At 35.9% G+C, this 14,792-nt stretch overlaps 1 protein-coding gene across 1 annotated transcript; it reads left to right on the top strand.

Moving 5' to 3' along the window:
- Nucleotides 1-419: 419 nt before the first annotated feature.
- LOC117422032 (potassium channel subfamily K member 16-like) lies at nucleotides 420-6,884 on the top strand. The gene is made up of 5 exons (XM_058987700.1): nucleotides 420-1,181; nucleotides 2,466-2,583; nucleotides 2,695-2,861; nucleotides 3,160-3,328; nucleotides 5,384-6,884. The coding sequence occupies exons 1-5, from the start codon at nucleotides 990-992 to the stop codon at nucleotides 5,623-5,625; spliced, it is 888 nt and encodes a 295-aa protein (XP_058843683.1). The 5' UTR covers nucleotides 420-989; the 3' UTR covers nucleotides 5,626-6,884.
- Nucleotides 6,885-14,792: the final 7,908 nt, after the last annotated feature.

Genomic DNA, 14,792 nt, shown 5'->3' with positions numbered 1-14,792 from the left:
GTTCCTAATAATTTTACCTTTTTTCTGCCTAGTTTCTTTGATGCAGCAAGTCCACACAACAGTTCAGTTAAACTAAAAATAATAAAAACACATCTCACCAACCACACTAATTTATATGTGTGCGCGTGTGCGTGCGCCCGCGCGCGTTTATTACAGTTCAGGTAAATATATATTACATATTCTGTACATTTCACGCAAATATGAAATTTTAAACCAAACGAAGACCTTAAAAGAAATCTAATTAAATATATATATTTTTTTTTTGTCAAATGAGCGCTTGAGTAGTAGAACAAGTAGGATGGCCAACTTGTTTTTCAACAACACCCCCTCCCTCCCTTCCTTCCTTCCTTCCTTCCTTCCTTCCTACCTACCTAAGGTTTGGGTACAAAGTTGGGTACAAATTTAAAAATACCACATTAGCAATTTCATGGACTACTATGTCATAACCCCTTTCTTCTTTTACAACGTATACACATCTTGACGTTCAGCTCCTTTGCAGAACAAAATTTAAATGTAAAATCTAGGGTAAATTGCAAGTGTTCTCTAACTTAGTCAATAAGCAATGGACTTTAGCCGACTATATTCCAAACTCCTCCTCATGTTCTCTGTAATTGGTTGAGTTTATTCAAGGAGAGCACTTACATTGTTTCGTTTACATAACACCTGCCTATTTTACAGAATGTGAGTCATCTAACCAAGAGCCTTGCTTACAGGGGCGGTCACAAGAAGTTGCTGTTTTGCAACTTTAAAACGGAAACTCGATAGTTTGGTGTCGAGACCGTTTCATTTTTTATACTTCGCACTTGTACTTCAAATTGTTAAGATTGAAAGATTGTACGCTGTGCACTATTGCTGAATTACACAGAATCGTCCTAAAAATTTGCAACATCATCATTATTATAATTATCATATGTAAGTCTTCACAGATATACTAGTTGTGATCTTGTCATCATTTCCTGGACCTGTGTGCAGAATCACGATTTGAAGAGATGTCTCAGGTGGTCAGTACAAGCTTGATGCTAACAGGATACTTGTCTTTTTTATTGGTGGGAGCTGCTGTGTTTCAAGCTCTGGAACAGAATTATGAGAAGGAACTGAAGACGAACACCTTCCGTCAGAAGTTAATGTTTCTGGAAAACTATACATGTTTGACGAAAGAAGCCGTTGAAAAGTTTGTAGAGGTAAGAATGTACTGTATTAAATCACCTAAATACTTACAGAAGCAAGAGATGAAAACGGAATTGTGTGTGCATATTTGTAAAATGTACATTTGTATTCTACTTTGTATTCTACTTTCTGCATAGTTAAGTTTGTAATCATATTTGTTTTTTTCGACTCACACTCTTTACTGCACTTTGGAATCAAAAACAATGCACCAATCATAGTGTTAATATTTACAGTGTTTATAAGAGTCATTGCCATTTATCTTTGTCATATAAGTCTCATTAAGTTCAGATATTACATATTGGATGTTAATACTGTATACAAGTGATTACAGATGTTTTCGTGAATTTCTCAAAATAGCCAACATACACATAACGATACAATACGTCAAAAAAAGTCTTAAATAGTTTCATATTAATTTATATATATATAAATATATATAAGTAATAAATAATATTAGATTGTATTATCCTTATCCTCCACAACCCTAGACTGACATTATGTATAGCTGTTACCGGCAAAAAAAGAGAGAATTGCATACTAATTTAGAGAGGTTTAAAATGCTTTCATTTGGACTGCATTGGTGTAAATAGATGTTTCCCTTTTCTTATATGCTTTATGTTTTGCACATAGGCTTTACTATTTTTTTCAGCACTTGTATTTTCTCCTGCTGGTGAGCAGTTAATGGACTGGGTTTTGGAACATTTTCATTCATATTGAAACATTGATATACGGGACTCCAAAAGCTAGACAAAATTACCCAACCTGAATGTAAAGGGATAAGCGTCCAAAGAACCCTTAAAGATATCGATTTTACTGTAAAAGTTTGACTCATGAGTAACAAAACTTTTATTGTTCACTGTGTGTGAATCATAAAAAAACAGTAGGTCACAGACAAATACCTCATTAAAGTTGTTCAGTTAACATTATGCATGGTGTATCCTGTCTTTCTGTTATTGTCACACAATATCAAACTTACATTTTGTCATATGCTTACAGTGGATGCAGGCCCAGTTTTTCATATTACTGACAGTTCCTATTTTGAATATACAACTGTGTCGTGGGGATGTACATGCATCTCACTAGCATACTTTCCCTTGGATGAGCAACAAGTACAGGCTTAACAAAGTGAAGAATATTTTAGGTTAAAAACAACTCATAGAGAAAAAAAAATAACTCCCCATCGTCAAGGACAGCAGCAGAACAGGAAACACTGGGGATGAACTGGAAATAATATCCCAGGTGACTACAATGAGGACTAATTAACTAAATATGCTATTACTTTCCTTTGCATCTTGCAGGTAATGACTGAAGCCTTCAAAAATGGTGTGAATCCAATTGAAAATAAGATGTCCAATTACAGTAACTGGGACTTCAGTAGTTCTTTCTTCTTCGTTGAAACAGTAGTGACAACCATAGGTGAGGTTCTGTGTTTCAGTTCACCCAAAGGGGTGTTTCCTTAAGACTGCACTATGGGAAGAGATATTCTAGGGGCTTAAAATGAGGTCTGCTTGTGTCTCCTCTCTACAGGATATGGGTACTTGGCACCACGTACTGCAGGAGGCCAGATATTCTGCGTGTTTTTTGCCATGTTTGGAATCCCCTTGAATCTGATTGTTCTGAACCATGTGGGGAAGACTCTCTCTTCCTGTACTGACCGGCTGGGGAAAAGGTTGTACAGCAGAGGAATGCAAAAGGTAAAATGCAGACAGGTACAGAGACAGATGAGTTAATATGTTGTGTAGGGTGAAATGTTGTCTTGTGCAGTTTGAGGTTGGCTCCTCAAACTGTGCAAACCGATGTTACCAACAAGAAGTTGCTTCGTAAGTTGCGAGAAAAAGGTTTCCCGAAAGTTGCCTTGTGTTATATCTGATGAACAATAAGACAGTCTAGAAAGACTCTCATTATAATGTGTTCAAGAAAAGTTTAAGAGTATAATAACAAGGTCAGACAATACAGATATCTAGAACTGACAACCTGATTGTTTTGTTGCAGAAAACGGTGAAGATTCTGACCATCATTTTCTTCGTGGTGATTGGTGTTGTCTTGTTTCTGGCTTTACCCCCACTCATGTTCTGTTTGATGGAGGACTGGAGCTACAGGGAAGGAGTGTACTATGCATTTATCACTCTGAGCACCATCGGATTTGGTGACTATGTAGTTGGTGAGATGTGCTTTTATACTTTTTAAAGTGGTATTTTATTGTTTAAAAATAATATACCGTATATACCAGTTTGTAATCTATTATGGACCGCTAGCAGTCCCTCTCTTAATCAACCTTATAGTGGTATTGCTGAGTTCTTTACATTTCCATTGTCTTGGAATCTTATTCTTCCTCCTGGTTTCCTTCATTTGTTGAGTGTTGGTGCATTACCAGATTTGCTTGAGAAACACTAGACCATAAAACCCAGTTCTAAATCTTAAGAAATCTATTCATGAAATAGCCAGAAAAAAGAAAGAAAATTAACAATGCATTGTATCATTAGGAGTTTAATTTTAAAATAAAATAATTTAAAAGTCACATAGCCAAGACAGAAACAGATTTTACTAAGGATATCCTTTGCTTCTTGGGGAACGGCCAGCAAACCTGTAGAAGGCATTTACGAATGTAATCTTACATTGTGGCAAAATGGTTTGGGGGTGATGTCAGACCAGGAAATGCAGGACACAGTATTGTGAGTGAAGGCGCTGCTGCACAGATTTATTAAATAAAACAGTTTAAACAAAACAAAATATAGAACAAACCAAACAGCACGTTGGCCAAATTAAATAGACACACAAAATAGTGGACAAACCCCAAACAAGTATCGAGCTGGTCCTTCAAGCATGAGTAGCAATTGTTATTATTATTTGAAATTTTCCTCTCCTTCTCTCTCTCCTGTTCTCCACTGCGAACAACCCCGAGTGCGAGAACCGTGACTCGTAACACTAGAACCGCTGTGGTTATACTCATACCTAGAAACTGTCGTTATGACAGTTACATTTTAAACAACCTCAATATTAAAATGAAAGACAAACTATTGGAAACAACTCAAAAGTTTTATTCAAGCACATCAAATCAAACATCTGCACAGCAGAAACACCGTATTTAAATGAACAATTAAACGTAAAAGGGTTTATTTTCTAACTTACCACATATAAAGCACTACTTCAAAAACTGAAACACTATAATAAAATAAACATTTCAAAAGAAACTAGGGCTGGGACCAAATCAAAACTTTGACAACCCGCTAATCGCACTTAACAAAAACTGTATTTAATAGTGTTTTCTTTTGATGAGTAGAAGAAATAAGATACTTACAAAAAAAAGAAAATGCTATTAAATACAGTTTTGTTAAGTGTCTGCATGTGAAGAGATTGTGACTTCCCTGTGCCCACATACCAACATACATTTTAACTCACCTGTGCTACATAACCCACACTATACAAAATAAACCAAATACACCCAGGGGCAGGGGGTACCCTGTCACACATCTCCCCCCTTGTGTGCGGCACACATGTCCTCTGCCACCTCCCCCCTTCAAGTCCCAATAGTCTTGGGCATTTTCATGGGCTAGAAATGGAGGCATCCCATACTACATAACCCAAACTATACAAAATAGACCAAATACACCAAGCAACGGGTGGTACCCCGTCACATACATTCTCAAAAAATATGTTTATCCGTTAATATTCTTTTTTAAGCAAACAGTAAAAAAAAATCAGTTCTGAAGCTGGAACCCTGAGCAACTAATGAGCTGTAAACTGGCCGTGTGGACACCTTTTCTGTATCGAAAGTAAACAAATTAAGTGAACTGTATAAAAATCCATGTCGGGGAAAGTAAATGGAGTTGCACAGATGTTACAGCCCACTGTTTGCATTACAAGCTCCATCTAATTCATTTAAAAGGGGGTGTTGGCTCCATATATGGGAACTTACTTTGATAATGCCTCTAAAGAGGTATTGCTTTTCATGACACCTACTTGTGTTATTTAAATGTTTGTCCAATGTTCCAACTGGTATAGAAAGAATGAGTGCTGTGTTATTATGCTATAGTGCAGTGTCCTTATACTGTTGCTCTTCAGTGTGTGTGTGTGTGTCTATATATATATATATATATATATATATATATATATATATATATATATATATATATATATATATATATATATATATATACTGTATGCATTTGTGTATTCTATTTAAAACAGTTTTCAAAGCCTCCCTTTGTATGTCCAGGTGTCAATCACAAGCCATACTACCGGGCAGTAGTAGCTTTCTGGATCCTTTTTGGAATGGCATGGCTGGCTCTCCTGTTTAATTTACTGACTACTTTTTATGAAGACACTGAAAAGAAAATCTCCAAAGTGCACCAAAAGAGAAAGGCTGCCAAGGCCAAAAAGAACACGGCTAATGGCTCCCAGCCGACCACTCCCATTTCCGAAGAAGAAGTTGCCATGGAGACTGAGGGCACTGCATAGCAAGCAACTGTCTCGTTTTTGGAACTCGACAACTCAAGACCAAACAGTCAGCTTGCATAAGAGGCAAATACTACCCTCATGACCGAAAACAAACCAGTAGCCAGCTGTCACCCACAAGTCTAATCAGACATAAGTTCTGTCAAGTATATTTAACATTCAGGGCTGACTACTCATAATACATTCGACAAGCAGCTGGTGAGCTGTGTGATTCAGTCAGGACAGTACCTACTGCTAGTACCTACTACAAGGTCAAAGATTGCTTGCTATCTGTGCTGTGGGTTTTGGATGAACATCACAGTGAGTTGTACTGAATATAACATTCAAGCCACTGTTTATACCCAGCTCTTTGCTTTCTTCATTTATATCTCTTGATGAAGATGAAAGCCCAACAGATAAACATCACATCACAAGTTTATATATTATTGTACTGCTTCTCTTTTAAGATAAAATAATGATGCATGCTTTCACCAAAGAAAGTACAAAAAGGAACTTCAAAAGGGCCCAATTATAAACTGACACTGTTTGAAATCTTTATAGTTCCTCTTAATGCCTTGTTGGTTTGGGGGATGTGGATAGTTTTTTAGTCTGTCAAGAAAGGAAAGTAAAATGTGTGCTCTGAGGTGGTCTAGCTAAGCTACTGTTCCTGGTGGAGCAAGAAAGTATGTTACTTAGAATGGGCATTGGACTTTGCCTATGCAAATACATGTTCAAATAGACAGAGGGCAGATTCATTTGTGTAGTTTAGCAGCTTACTTTTTAGCAACTGCTGAACTTACTTATAGAATATCTTTTCATATCTATAAGTGAGAGTAGGTAGGGAGCATTGACTCCAAGGTACAGCAGTGGTAGTGGATTTCAAATCTGGGGCTAAACATCAGTCCTATGATAGATTAACAAATGTTTTGGCCTACTGTGTAGATTATCAAAATATGTATCTAAATGGTGCAGGATCATTGTTGTTAAAAAGCTTCACTTATAAACTGTTTATCAATGCTGTTACTTATAGAACTTTAATTTGTGTTGCCAAAACAATTCCCCAAGTGTTTCAATATAAATCAGTGTGTTTGAAGAGATCAACCAAACTACAATATTAGGATCCTCTAATAGGTAAAATGTTTCATATTTTGATACAGCAATAGTTTTGCTGTGATACTTCTTTTAACTAAGACTAAAATGTGATCCATCAATAGTTATAAAGTACTACTTACAACATCTGTTTGCTTGTGGTATTAAAGTCAGTATCTATTTTTAACGAAAAAGGTTTCAGTTCTTTTAAGTAACAATAATTGCAGAAGTTAGTTTGCAACAAAAGTGCTTACTTGAATCTGTTTTTGTTCTGGTGTCATGGCATCTAAACCCAGCTGTAGCTGATACAGATTACTTTGATGTGCTTCTGAAAACTTTATAACCTTTGATGTCTCAAGTTAAATTAGTTTCTTGGTTTCAACTTAGCCCCCAGTCTTTCCCATCACAATTTGTCACCCATGGAGAATACTGCTCTCTCACAACCAAAGAGGATGGCCTCCTCAGTGTAGGCTTGAGACAGTCTTGAGGTCAATGTGGACAGCTCACATGCTTGTGCTATTCCTGCTCTGTGATCAATTCATTACTGAGTACCCATTCTTATTCAAGTATCAATTAATTTGTACTTAACATATCTCATATGAACGAATTTAGATGCTGCTTGTTAGTGTACTGCAAAACACAATGGCACCATCCTGTGCCTAAAATAAATAATGCCAGAGATTCTCAATTTCTGTTTTATTTGAATTATGATCCTTTTATTTAGCATTAACAAATTAGCCTATGCTTTATCTCAAAATTGTTATTATTCATCATTTAAAAGTATGAGAAAACAATGTAACAATAGGAATATTCCGTTTCCAGCTTGGTTCCGTTACTGTTATTTTAAGATTTTGGGGCTGATGTAAGGATTGGCACAGTACAGAGAGCAGTAGGCTCTGTATGAGATTTGTGGAGCCGAGAGTCTTATGGCTGAGGTTACTCAGCATGAAATTGAGGTATTTGGAAAAGCCTCAGCCAACATCAGTTATGCTACCAAAGAGGCCATATGGTCCTCTATAGTTAATGCTGTTGGTGTTACGAGGAGACCAGTTAACCATGTGATGAAAATGTGAAATTCAGCTAATAGGTCTAGGATGACCTGTGGTGTGAGACGATAACACCTTACTACGCATCCTCCGGCATCCCAAACAAAGTGACCCTGGGTTTGAATATGTAGGGTCTTCTCCGTCTTGCCCTTCTCCTGCCAAGGCTTTCCTGCCTGTCCTCAACAAGAGCCAAGTGTTGCTGCATCAGGAAGTGTACCACGGCAGCCATCCTGAGGCCAATGACAGGTCTCTGAAGGCGTGTGGTTTTATACAGCTCTTAATTACTCGCTTGTACAATGGTTTGCACCTTGTAAGAGGAGGTGCAAAGTTTTTGGAGGGTCAGCAATTGCCCAAGTGCAAGGCAAAATCCTTATATCTCATTATAATGCTTGTGCCTGCTTAGTATTCCAGATCCCTGCCCAATTCCATGCTCTGCTCTTCATTTGAATACATTTCAATATCATTTAAATGGATTAATGATGGCACAGTGCAGAACACCAGGTGCAAACCATTCTTTACACATGTCGCATTTTTAGTGACTGTTAAAGTCCTACTTTACGCCAGCTAAACACGTTTTTTTGTCAGCAATATGGGTGTTTGGGAGCTGCAAATCACTTTGCACGTATCCTTACATTGGCCCCTATGTGTTGGCAATACCTGAGGGAAATGTTTTGTAAAAACTTGAATAATGACATTTTCTTAAGCCTCAAACTTTCCAACAGCTTTCCAAAAAATTATTACAAAGAATGAACCTGTTACTTTGCCAGTAGAATGCGCTTCATGGTCAAGGATGTCTCATTATTAAGTTCTGAAGAAATTAATACTTTTCTGTACTGGTAAGAATTTGAACCCTTTTAAAAATTACAATGTAAAGTTTACCCTGTTAACATAGACTTTCATGTTACAATGTACTACATTTTTAGTATAACATTACATTGGCACTGATATACACTAAAGTACACTTTAAAATGCACTATTAATATTAATAACTATTAATATTGTGTTTTAGGCCAACATATGTAAGCCAGTACTAGTAGGTCTAATTATGTATCGGTAAGCAAATAAAATGTGTACCGTTTACATCAAATCCATTTTGTGCACGTCATTCCTGTGATGTTACTGCAGATGTTAGCCAGAAGGTGTCACTACTACCACAGTTCAACAATTTGAAGTACTAAGAGCTAAACTGCACATTACCCATGCCAATTAATGAGTTTCAGATATTATTGTGTAGCTCTTCCTCCTGCTATACAGCATTAGATGATGTTGGTATATTAGAATAGGATTATAAAAGCTAAAAGCTTGCAACTACTTAAAAATGTAGTTATTTTTTTTTAAAAAAAATAAGAATCACATACATTATTATGATATTGCAGTATTACAACTGAATAACTTCACAATGTAAATTAATCTGGAACATACATTTTACATTTGACAAAACACATCTGAACATGTTAGCTTCCAATCTGTTATCATATACAAAAAAAAAAAATGTTTTCAATCCAAATGATTGGCAAATGCTGTGTTGTATTTCACGTTTGTAGTAATTGTCTCATATATAATACAGTTGTCCCATCTAATCTGTTTTAGGCTGTGTTAAATGGGATGCTATAAACATTGGGCCCCTTTTCATGACATTTTAACTTACAATTTATGTAAGAGTGTTTGTAAACTTTCTTAAGCATGAGAATAAAACCAACACCTTATTTAAAACCAACAAATACATACTGTAGCAGTCTAAAAAGTGATACAAATTTTTTTATAAATATAACCTATTATAGTAGAAAGATTCATAATATGGATTTCTGAATTGGTTATTGTGAAAATGTTGATGGTCCAATACTCTCTTTAAGGCAATGCATACTTTATGTTTATGTTTACAACTCCATAGCATAGCTGATGGAGCCCTAATAGAGACACAACAGAGGGGGGTCTGTAAATCCTCCGTGGAGAGAGGAGCTAATCGGTGGGCTCTCCAGATATCACATCATAGAGACTCCTCAAAGGAATGGGGGGAAAGGAAATCCCTATCTTCGTTATGGTGCAAACAGAAGTATCCTGAGAATTGCGTCTTGTAGAGAGTCCTGTGAAATGCAATACTGCTCCTAATGCAGTTTGTGTGTGGAAGGATGAGAAAGTATCCTGCCGACTGGAGTGAAAACAGCAGGACCCTTCTCAAAAAGGCAAGCAATCAAGGACTTTTCAAATTACAAAGTAACTGGAGCCTTTTGTTTTCTAATTAGGACTAAGAGACTCTTGACTGGAATTGGCCACTTTGTCTCTCAGTTTCCCTCCTGACCAGCTAGCCTCTATGTAATTTCAGCTGCTCTCATTAATATATCTGTGAACTAAAACCATTGGTAATAACCAATTGTATTATTGGTCATTTCTTAATAAGAGGGCAGAAAAACAATGGCACATGAAAGTGTAGAGCATTGTATCTTGTGTCATACTGTTTGGAGACTGCACTACAGGTATACATAGCAAATCTATTTATATGTGCACAAAACACAAGGATTGAGCTGGAAATTGGCTAGGCCTATCAAATGTATTGTTATAGGGATACCTTCTATATAAAGCTCTCATTAAAGCTAGTGTACTTAAAGGCTCTCAATAAACTTTGCACTAAACATAAACACTTGCTCTCCTGACAAAAGAGCAGTCTACAAAAAGTTCAAGAGAATTAGTAATTATTAAGCTGCATTTAAAACCTGAGATCGAGGTTTTCTTGGTAAAAAAAAAAAACCCAAAATATAAATAAATAAGGTAATGAGTGCCCCCTGCTGTTCTTACAAATGCTGTTTAGCTTACAGGAAAAGAGGCTTTAGGAGGTAAAACAGAACATCTTTGTCTCACTGATGCAGGACTTGTACTGTGCCTGGCACTCTGCCAGTTCAGGTGGCCTGAAACTTTGACAGCTTTTTCTCAGTAAATTTACGAACAGACAAGGTACTGTTTTTTGGAACACCATGTTTTTATTATAAAAAAATGTGAACCATACAAAAACGTTTTTTTATTGGTCTTGTAGTCCCAAAGAGCCTTTGCAGTGTTTCCTGTGCTGACTGCCATGATTTGTAACACCTCTTTTACAGTCCTGTATAGTCTTCTTCTGTATACAGGCACAGACCAGAAATATAAAGCAGAAATCAGACACTTACTGAACCACTAATGAGGCTTACAACATACAATCTGTTTGTTTGGAGCATGGAAAGTAGTGTTTCTTGAAAAAAAGAAATACATATGCTGGCAAAAATCTCTATCTATTTTTATTTAAATATTAAAAAAAACAAACAAAACATAATTAACAATTTCTAAATAATAAGGTAAATAATCTTTATTTAAAAAAAATCCTTACAGTCTTTCTACTTTGCCATTCTCTATTTGTTCCCTGCCTGTCTGAGAGTTCTACACTAGCAATACATAGCAGTTGTCTGGTACTATACAAGCATCAGCCTAGGAGTTCATCTCTAATCAATGTTAATTACGGTAACAGGATTGGTAATGGTTCAACTGGTTTCATACGATTTCACCAATAGAAGAGCCATACATAATATACTCAAAAATTCTGGTATTGAACATTTTTAATTTAAACATATATTTTTTTTTCTGGTTAACATTCCGTGTTATACTATTTCCTATTGAAATATTATATTCATTATATTATATTATATTATATATTTTTTATTCATTCATTAGTATTAGCTAAAGTAAAAACACAAGGGATTAAAATAGACAGTATTGACTCATACTATTGTAGCTGCCCTTCAGCTACATTGCATTGCTGTTGTAGTACCACTGCATTTTCACTGAACTGCAGAGTAAATGCAGAACATGTTGCTGTTGGGGACTCTCCTATTTTGTTAGTCTATAAATAAAGTTTTAGTGACCAACAAATGAAGAAACTAACACAAATCAATGGTGATATTGCGTTTACTGCTGTAAAATATGCAACAGTACTTCTTTTAAAATGTCTCAAATACAGTTGGTGTTTTAAGCACTACCTTCTGCTTCTGAAACCTGAAAAAAAGACAAAGCTCCTGTATTGTATATGAATTTCAATGTTTAGTTATAGATTTTCCCTTTTTTTCTCATTTTAAAACCTTTAATTGGTCTGTTTCCATTTCTATAAATGCTAAACGCGGCTTGGCACCTGCAAAAGGAGAGACATTATATACTGTCTTCAAGCAGAATGTCTTCGCTTGTGATTTGAATGCATTACAACATTTCAGTGTATTGTACTGGGGGTCTGGCTGTGCTTAATAAACCATAGGAAAATGCACTGATGTTGTGATGTTGCCAGTGGTTGGCACACAAATATAACTCTGTTGCTGATATATGGCTCACTAGACCAAGCAAGCAGAAAAAAAAATAATTGTAGCTTAAGGCTTTATAGATAATAATATAGTGCAGAGTTTCGTGCAAAAACTAAATTGGCAACCTTGCTGATGATACTGCAGAATGTAAAAACGGACTGAAGAAATTCAGGTGCTGGCTTTCAGTGAAGATTTCTGCTTCAAGCAAAATATAGCTAGGCCTGAAATTGTCAAAATTAGGAAATGCACACATATCATTTATTCAACACTAAATACTCTTGTGGCTGTTTTCGCAGACCCTGATTATCTCTAATCTTGGACTGCCTAATGTTACCTTACATAGGGTATTCCGATATTAGTGATAAACGGGGTCTGTGCAACCAGCTGTTGAGGTATATGTGCCATTGTCAATCCAACAGATGTCTGCAATCCTTTGTGTGCAGATTTTGTTTTTTAAAAAACGGTCTGGTAGAGTACATCATAGATTCTCCTTCACTGCAGAGATACTCTTCTAAGAATTTGCTTCAGTGTGTAAAAAGTGCCCCAATTTTAAAGAAAATGTCATGGAAATGCATTTTGTAACAGATTTGGAGGGAAGAATAATTACCAAAGTTGAAGCGACCAGTAAATGAATCTCAGAGATGAGAATCTCTATACTTAACCAATAGAACTAGACATAATCATTTACTTTTACTGTTTTTTTCCACGTTCATCCATTTAATTTTGACCAAGCAATAGTATGCTGTTCAGTTTTCTACACTTAATAGAAACTCTTTCAATAATACGTAACCCTGTGCAAATGCTGTACTGCAGTCTAGTAATATTGTCATTATTGCTGTATCACAAAAGAATCATACTGTAAATGTACATTTAATCCTTTTGGCAGCGTAGATTTGAAATAACACAGCATTTGAGACATTAGACAAATAAAAAAGTAAAGAAGCAGGTAACAATCTAGACTGGTTTCTCCTGAGCGCCTCAAAATGCATGTTTGGGGATACAGCTTCATTGTATTTTTTTCCTCAGACAGAGCATAAAAAAATTGTACAATAAAAATAATAAACATCTCCAAATATGAAGCATATGCTGCTAAATTGTGTCTGTGCCAGAAAAAACAAAAACAAAAACAAAAACCTTGCACAAGTGTATTGGGGTATAGGGTCAGAACTGATCTGTCTACTCTTCTTTAGAAGTAACAGCTGTTTAGAATGGCACAGTGGAGAACAGACTGCAGAAACCATCTTGGCAGGCCACTTTTCAAAGCTCTCTAAAGTTATAATTGCTGGTGTGAAGGCCATCAAAAATTGTCATTATTGGTCTCTGGCGACTGAAAAAGACTTCAATGAGGAATGGGTTAAGAAGAGCAGCAGACGATACAAATCCCTTGATGTCTAGACATGTGTCCAAATCCCATGCTGGCCTCTTGTGGCCAAATACAAATCCTTCAAGGTTAAAGCATTATCAGATATGGAAGGTGTCAGCTCAGGGATTTGGATACATACTGGCAATAGGCTTGTACAGCTAAAACTGTAATAAGATGATGTTACCACTTGGAACCAAGAACCTAAGTAGTTTTTAAGAGATGGACTACTTGAGATAATCCCATTCTATTCAGAAAACCTTTAACAAATTCAACCATAGAAATTTTAGCACAACTAGTACTGTGACTTACATTTACACAGCTGATTTTTTTTATTCACTAATGGATAATGGGTTATAAACATGTACATTCTGCCAAGATACTTCTTCCGTAGATAAATTGCATTTTAATGAGATCCATACTAAAGAGCTCTATCACGAGCAGCTGCGTATCGGTAAGCCATATGCAGCACTACATTGAGATAGGTTGTGCTTTAAACAGCTACAGTTCAAAGTTTTGCTATAAGATAATTTAGGGAGTACAACTCCAAAGGAAGTAGTTAGGACTGTTTCCGCCAGTCTCCAGCTGTGCTAGAAACTGCAGTTGTCAGAAAAGTAAAAGAAAGCAAGGCTACAGTTTTAAATATGTTACAGTATGTTGGTGCAAATATGACTCACAAGATTAATAAAATATATGGTAGATGTTTTAATAAATGCCAAAACAGGAGACCCAGCATACTTTATCTATGTCACCTACTGCTGTTTGAGAAAATAATTCAAGCAATCAACATCCATCAAAACAGATACTATTAGTCATGCATGCGAAGCTCTGTAAATTATAAAGAATGATGACAAATGACGCATAACGTGATTCATGTGCTGAATATATTTAATTGAAGCAGAACTGATAGATATATACACTTGGAAAATAAATCAACATCACTGGTTCAAAAACTCTGTATTTCTATAAAATCAAAAACACTACAATGATACAATGATATAATATAACTAGATACTGATATCTGAAGACAGACTGTGTTCAGAAACACTCTAATCGTATTGCTACTGTTTGCTGTCTCAAGGTCTCTCTTGCACTGACCTTCGAAATGATGGCAAAATGAGTTTTGAGAGAAAAGCAACAGACTGAGAAAAAACTGCCAGTGGTGTAACACTTTAAAACTGATAGGAAACATCGTATCAGCCACTGACAGGATCATATAAAGATTAGAAATGAATAAGACTTGAAAAGCTTAAGAACATGTTTAGACTACTTTTAGAATGATTCCACCACATGGCTGCCATGAATTTGATTTTGCCAGTGTAAGAATCAATATTTAAAACCCAACATAAGCAATACAATAATTTTTAGGAACCATTTTAAAGC

Source organism: Acipenser ruthenus, chromosome 15 (genome assembly GCF_902713425.1).
Source record: "Acipenser ruthenus chromosome 15, fAciRut3.2 maternal haplotype, whole genome shotgun sequence".
NCBI lineage: Eukaryota > Metazoa > Chordata > Actinopteri > Acipenseriformes > Acipenseridae > Acipenser > Acipenser ruthenus.
The sequence above is the reverse complement of the archived record's forward strand: the minus strand, read 5'-3'. Positions and strand labels throughout refer to the sequence as shown.

What these genes read in the sequence shown, in the direction of transcription:
- LOC117422032 (XM_058987700.1), top strand. Translation starts at nt 990, where the DNA reads ATGTCTCAGGTGGTCAGTACAAGCTTGATGCTAACAGGATACTTGTCT. An exon ending in ACAGCAGAGGAATGCAAAAG is followed by an intron (nt 2,862 to 3,159) that starts GTAAAATGCAGA and finishes GTTTTGTTGCAG; the next exon opens with AAAACGGTGAAGATTCTGAC. An exon ending in ATTTGGTGACTATGTAGTTG is followed by an intron (nt 3,329 to 5,383) that starts GTGAGATGTGCT and finishes TTGTATGTCCAG; the next exon opens with GTGTCAATCACAAGCCATAC.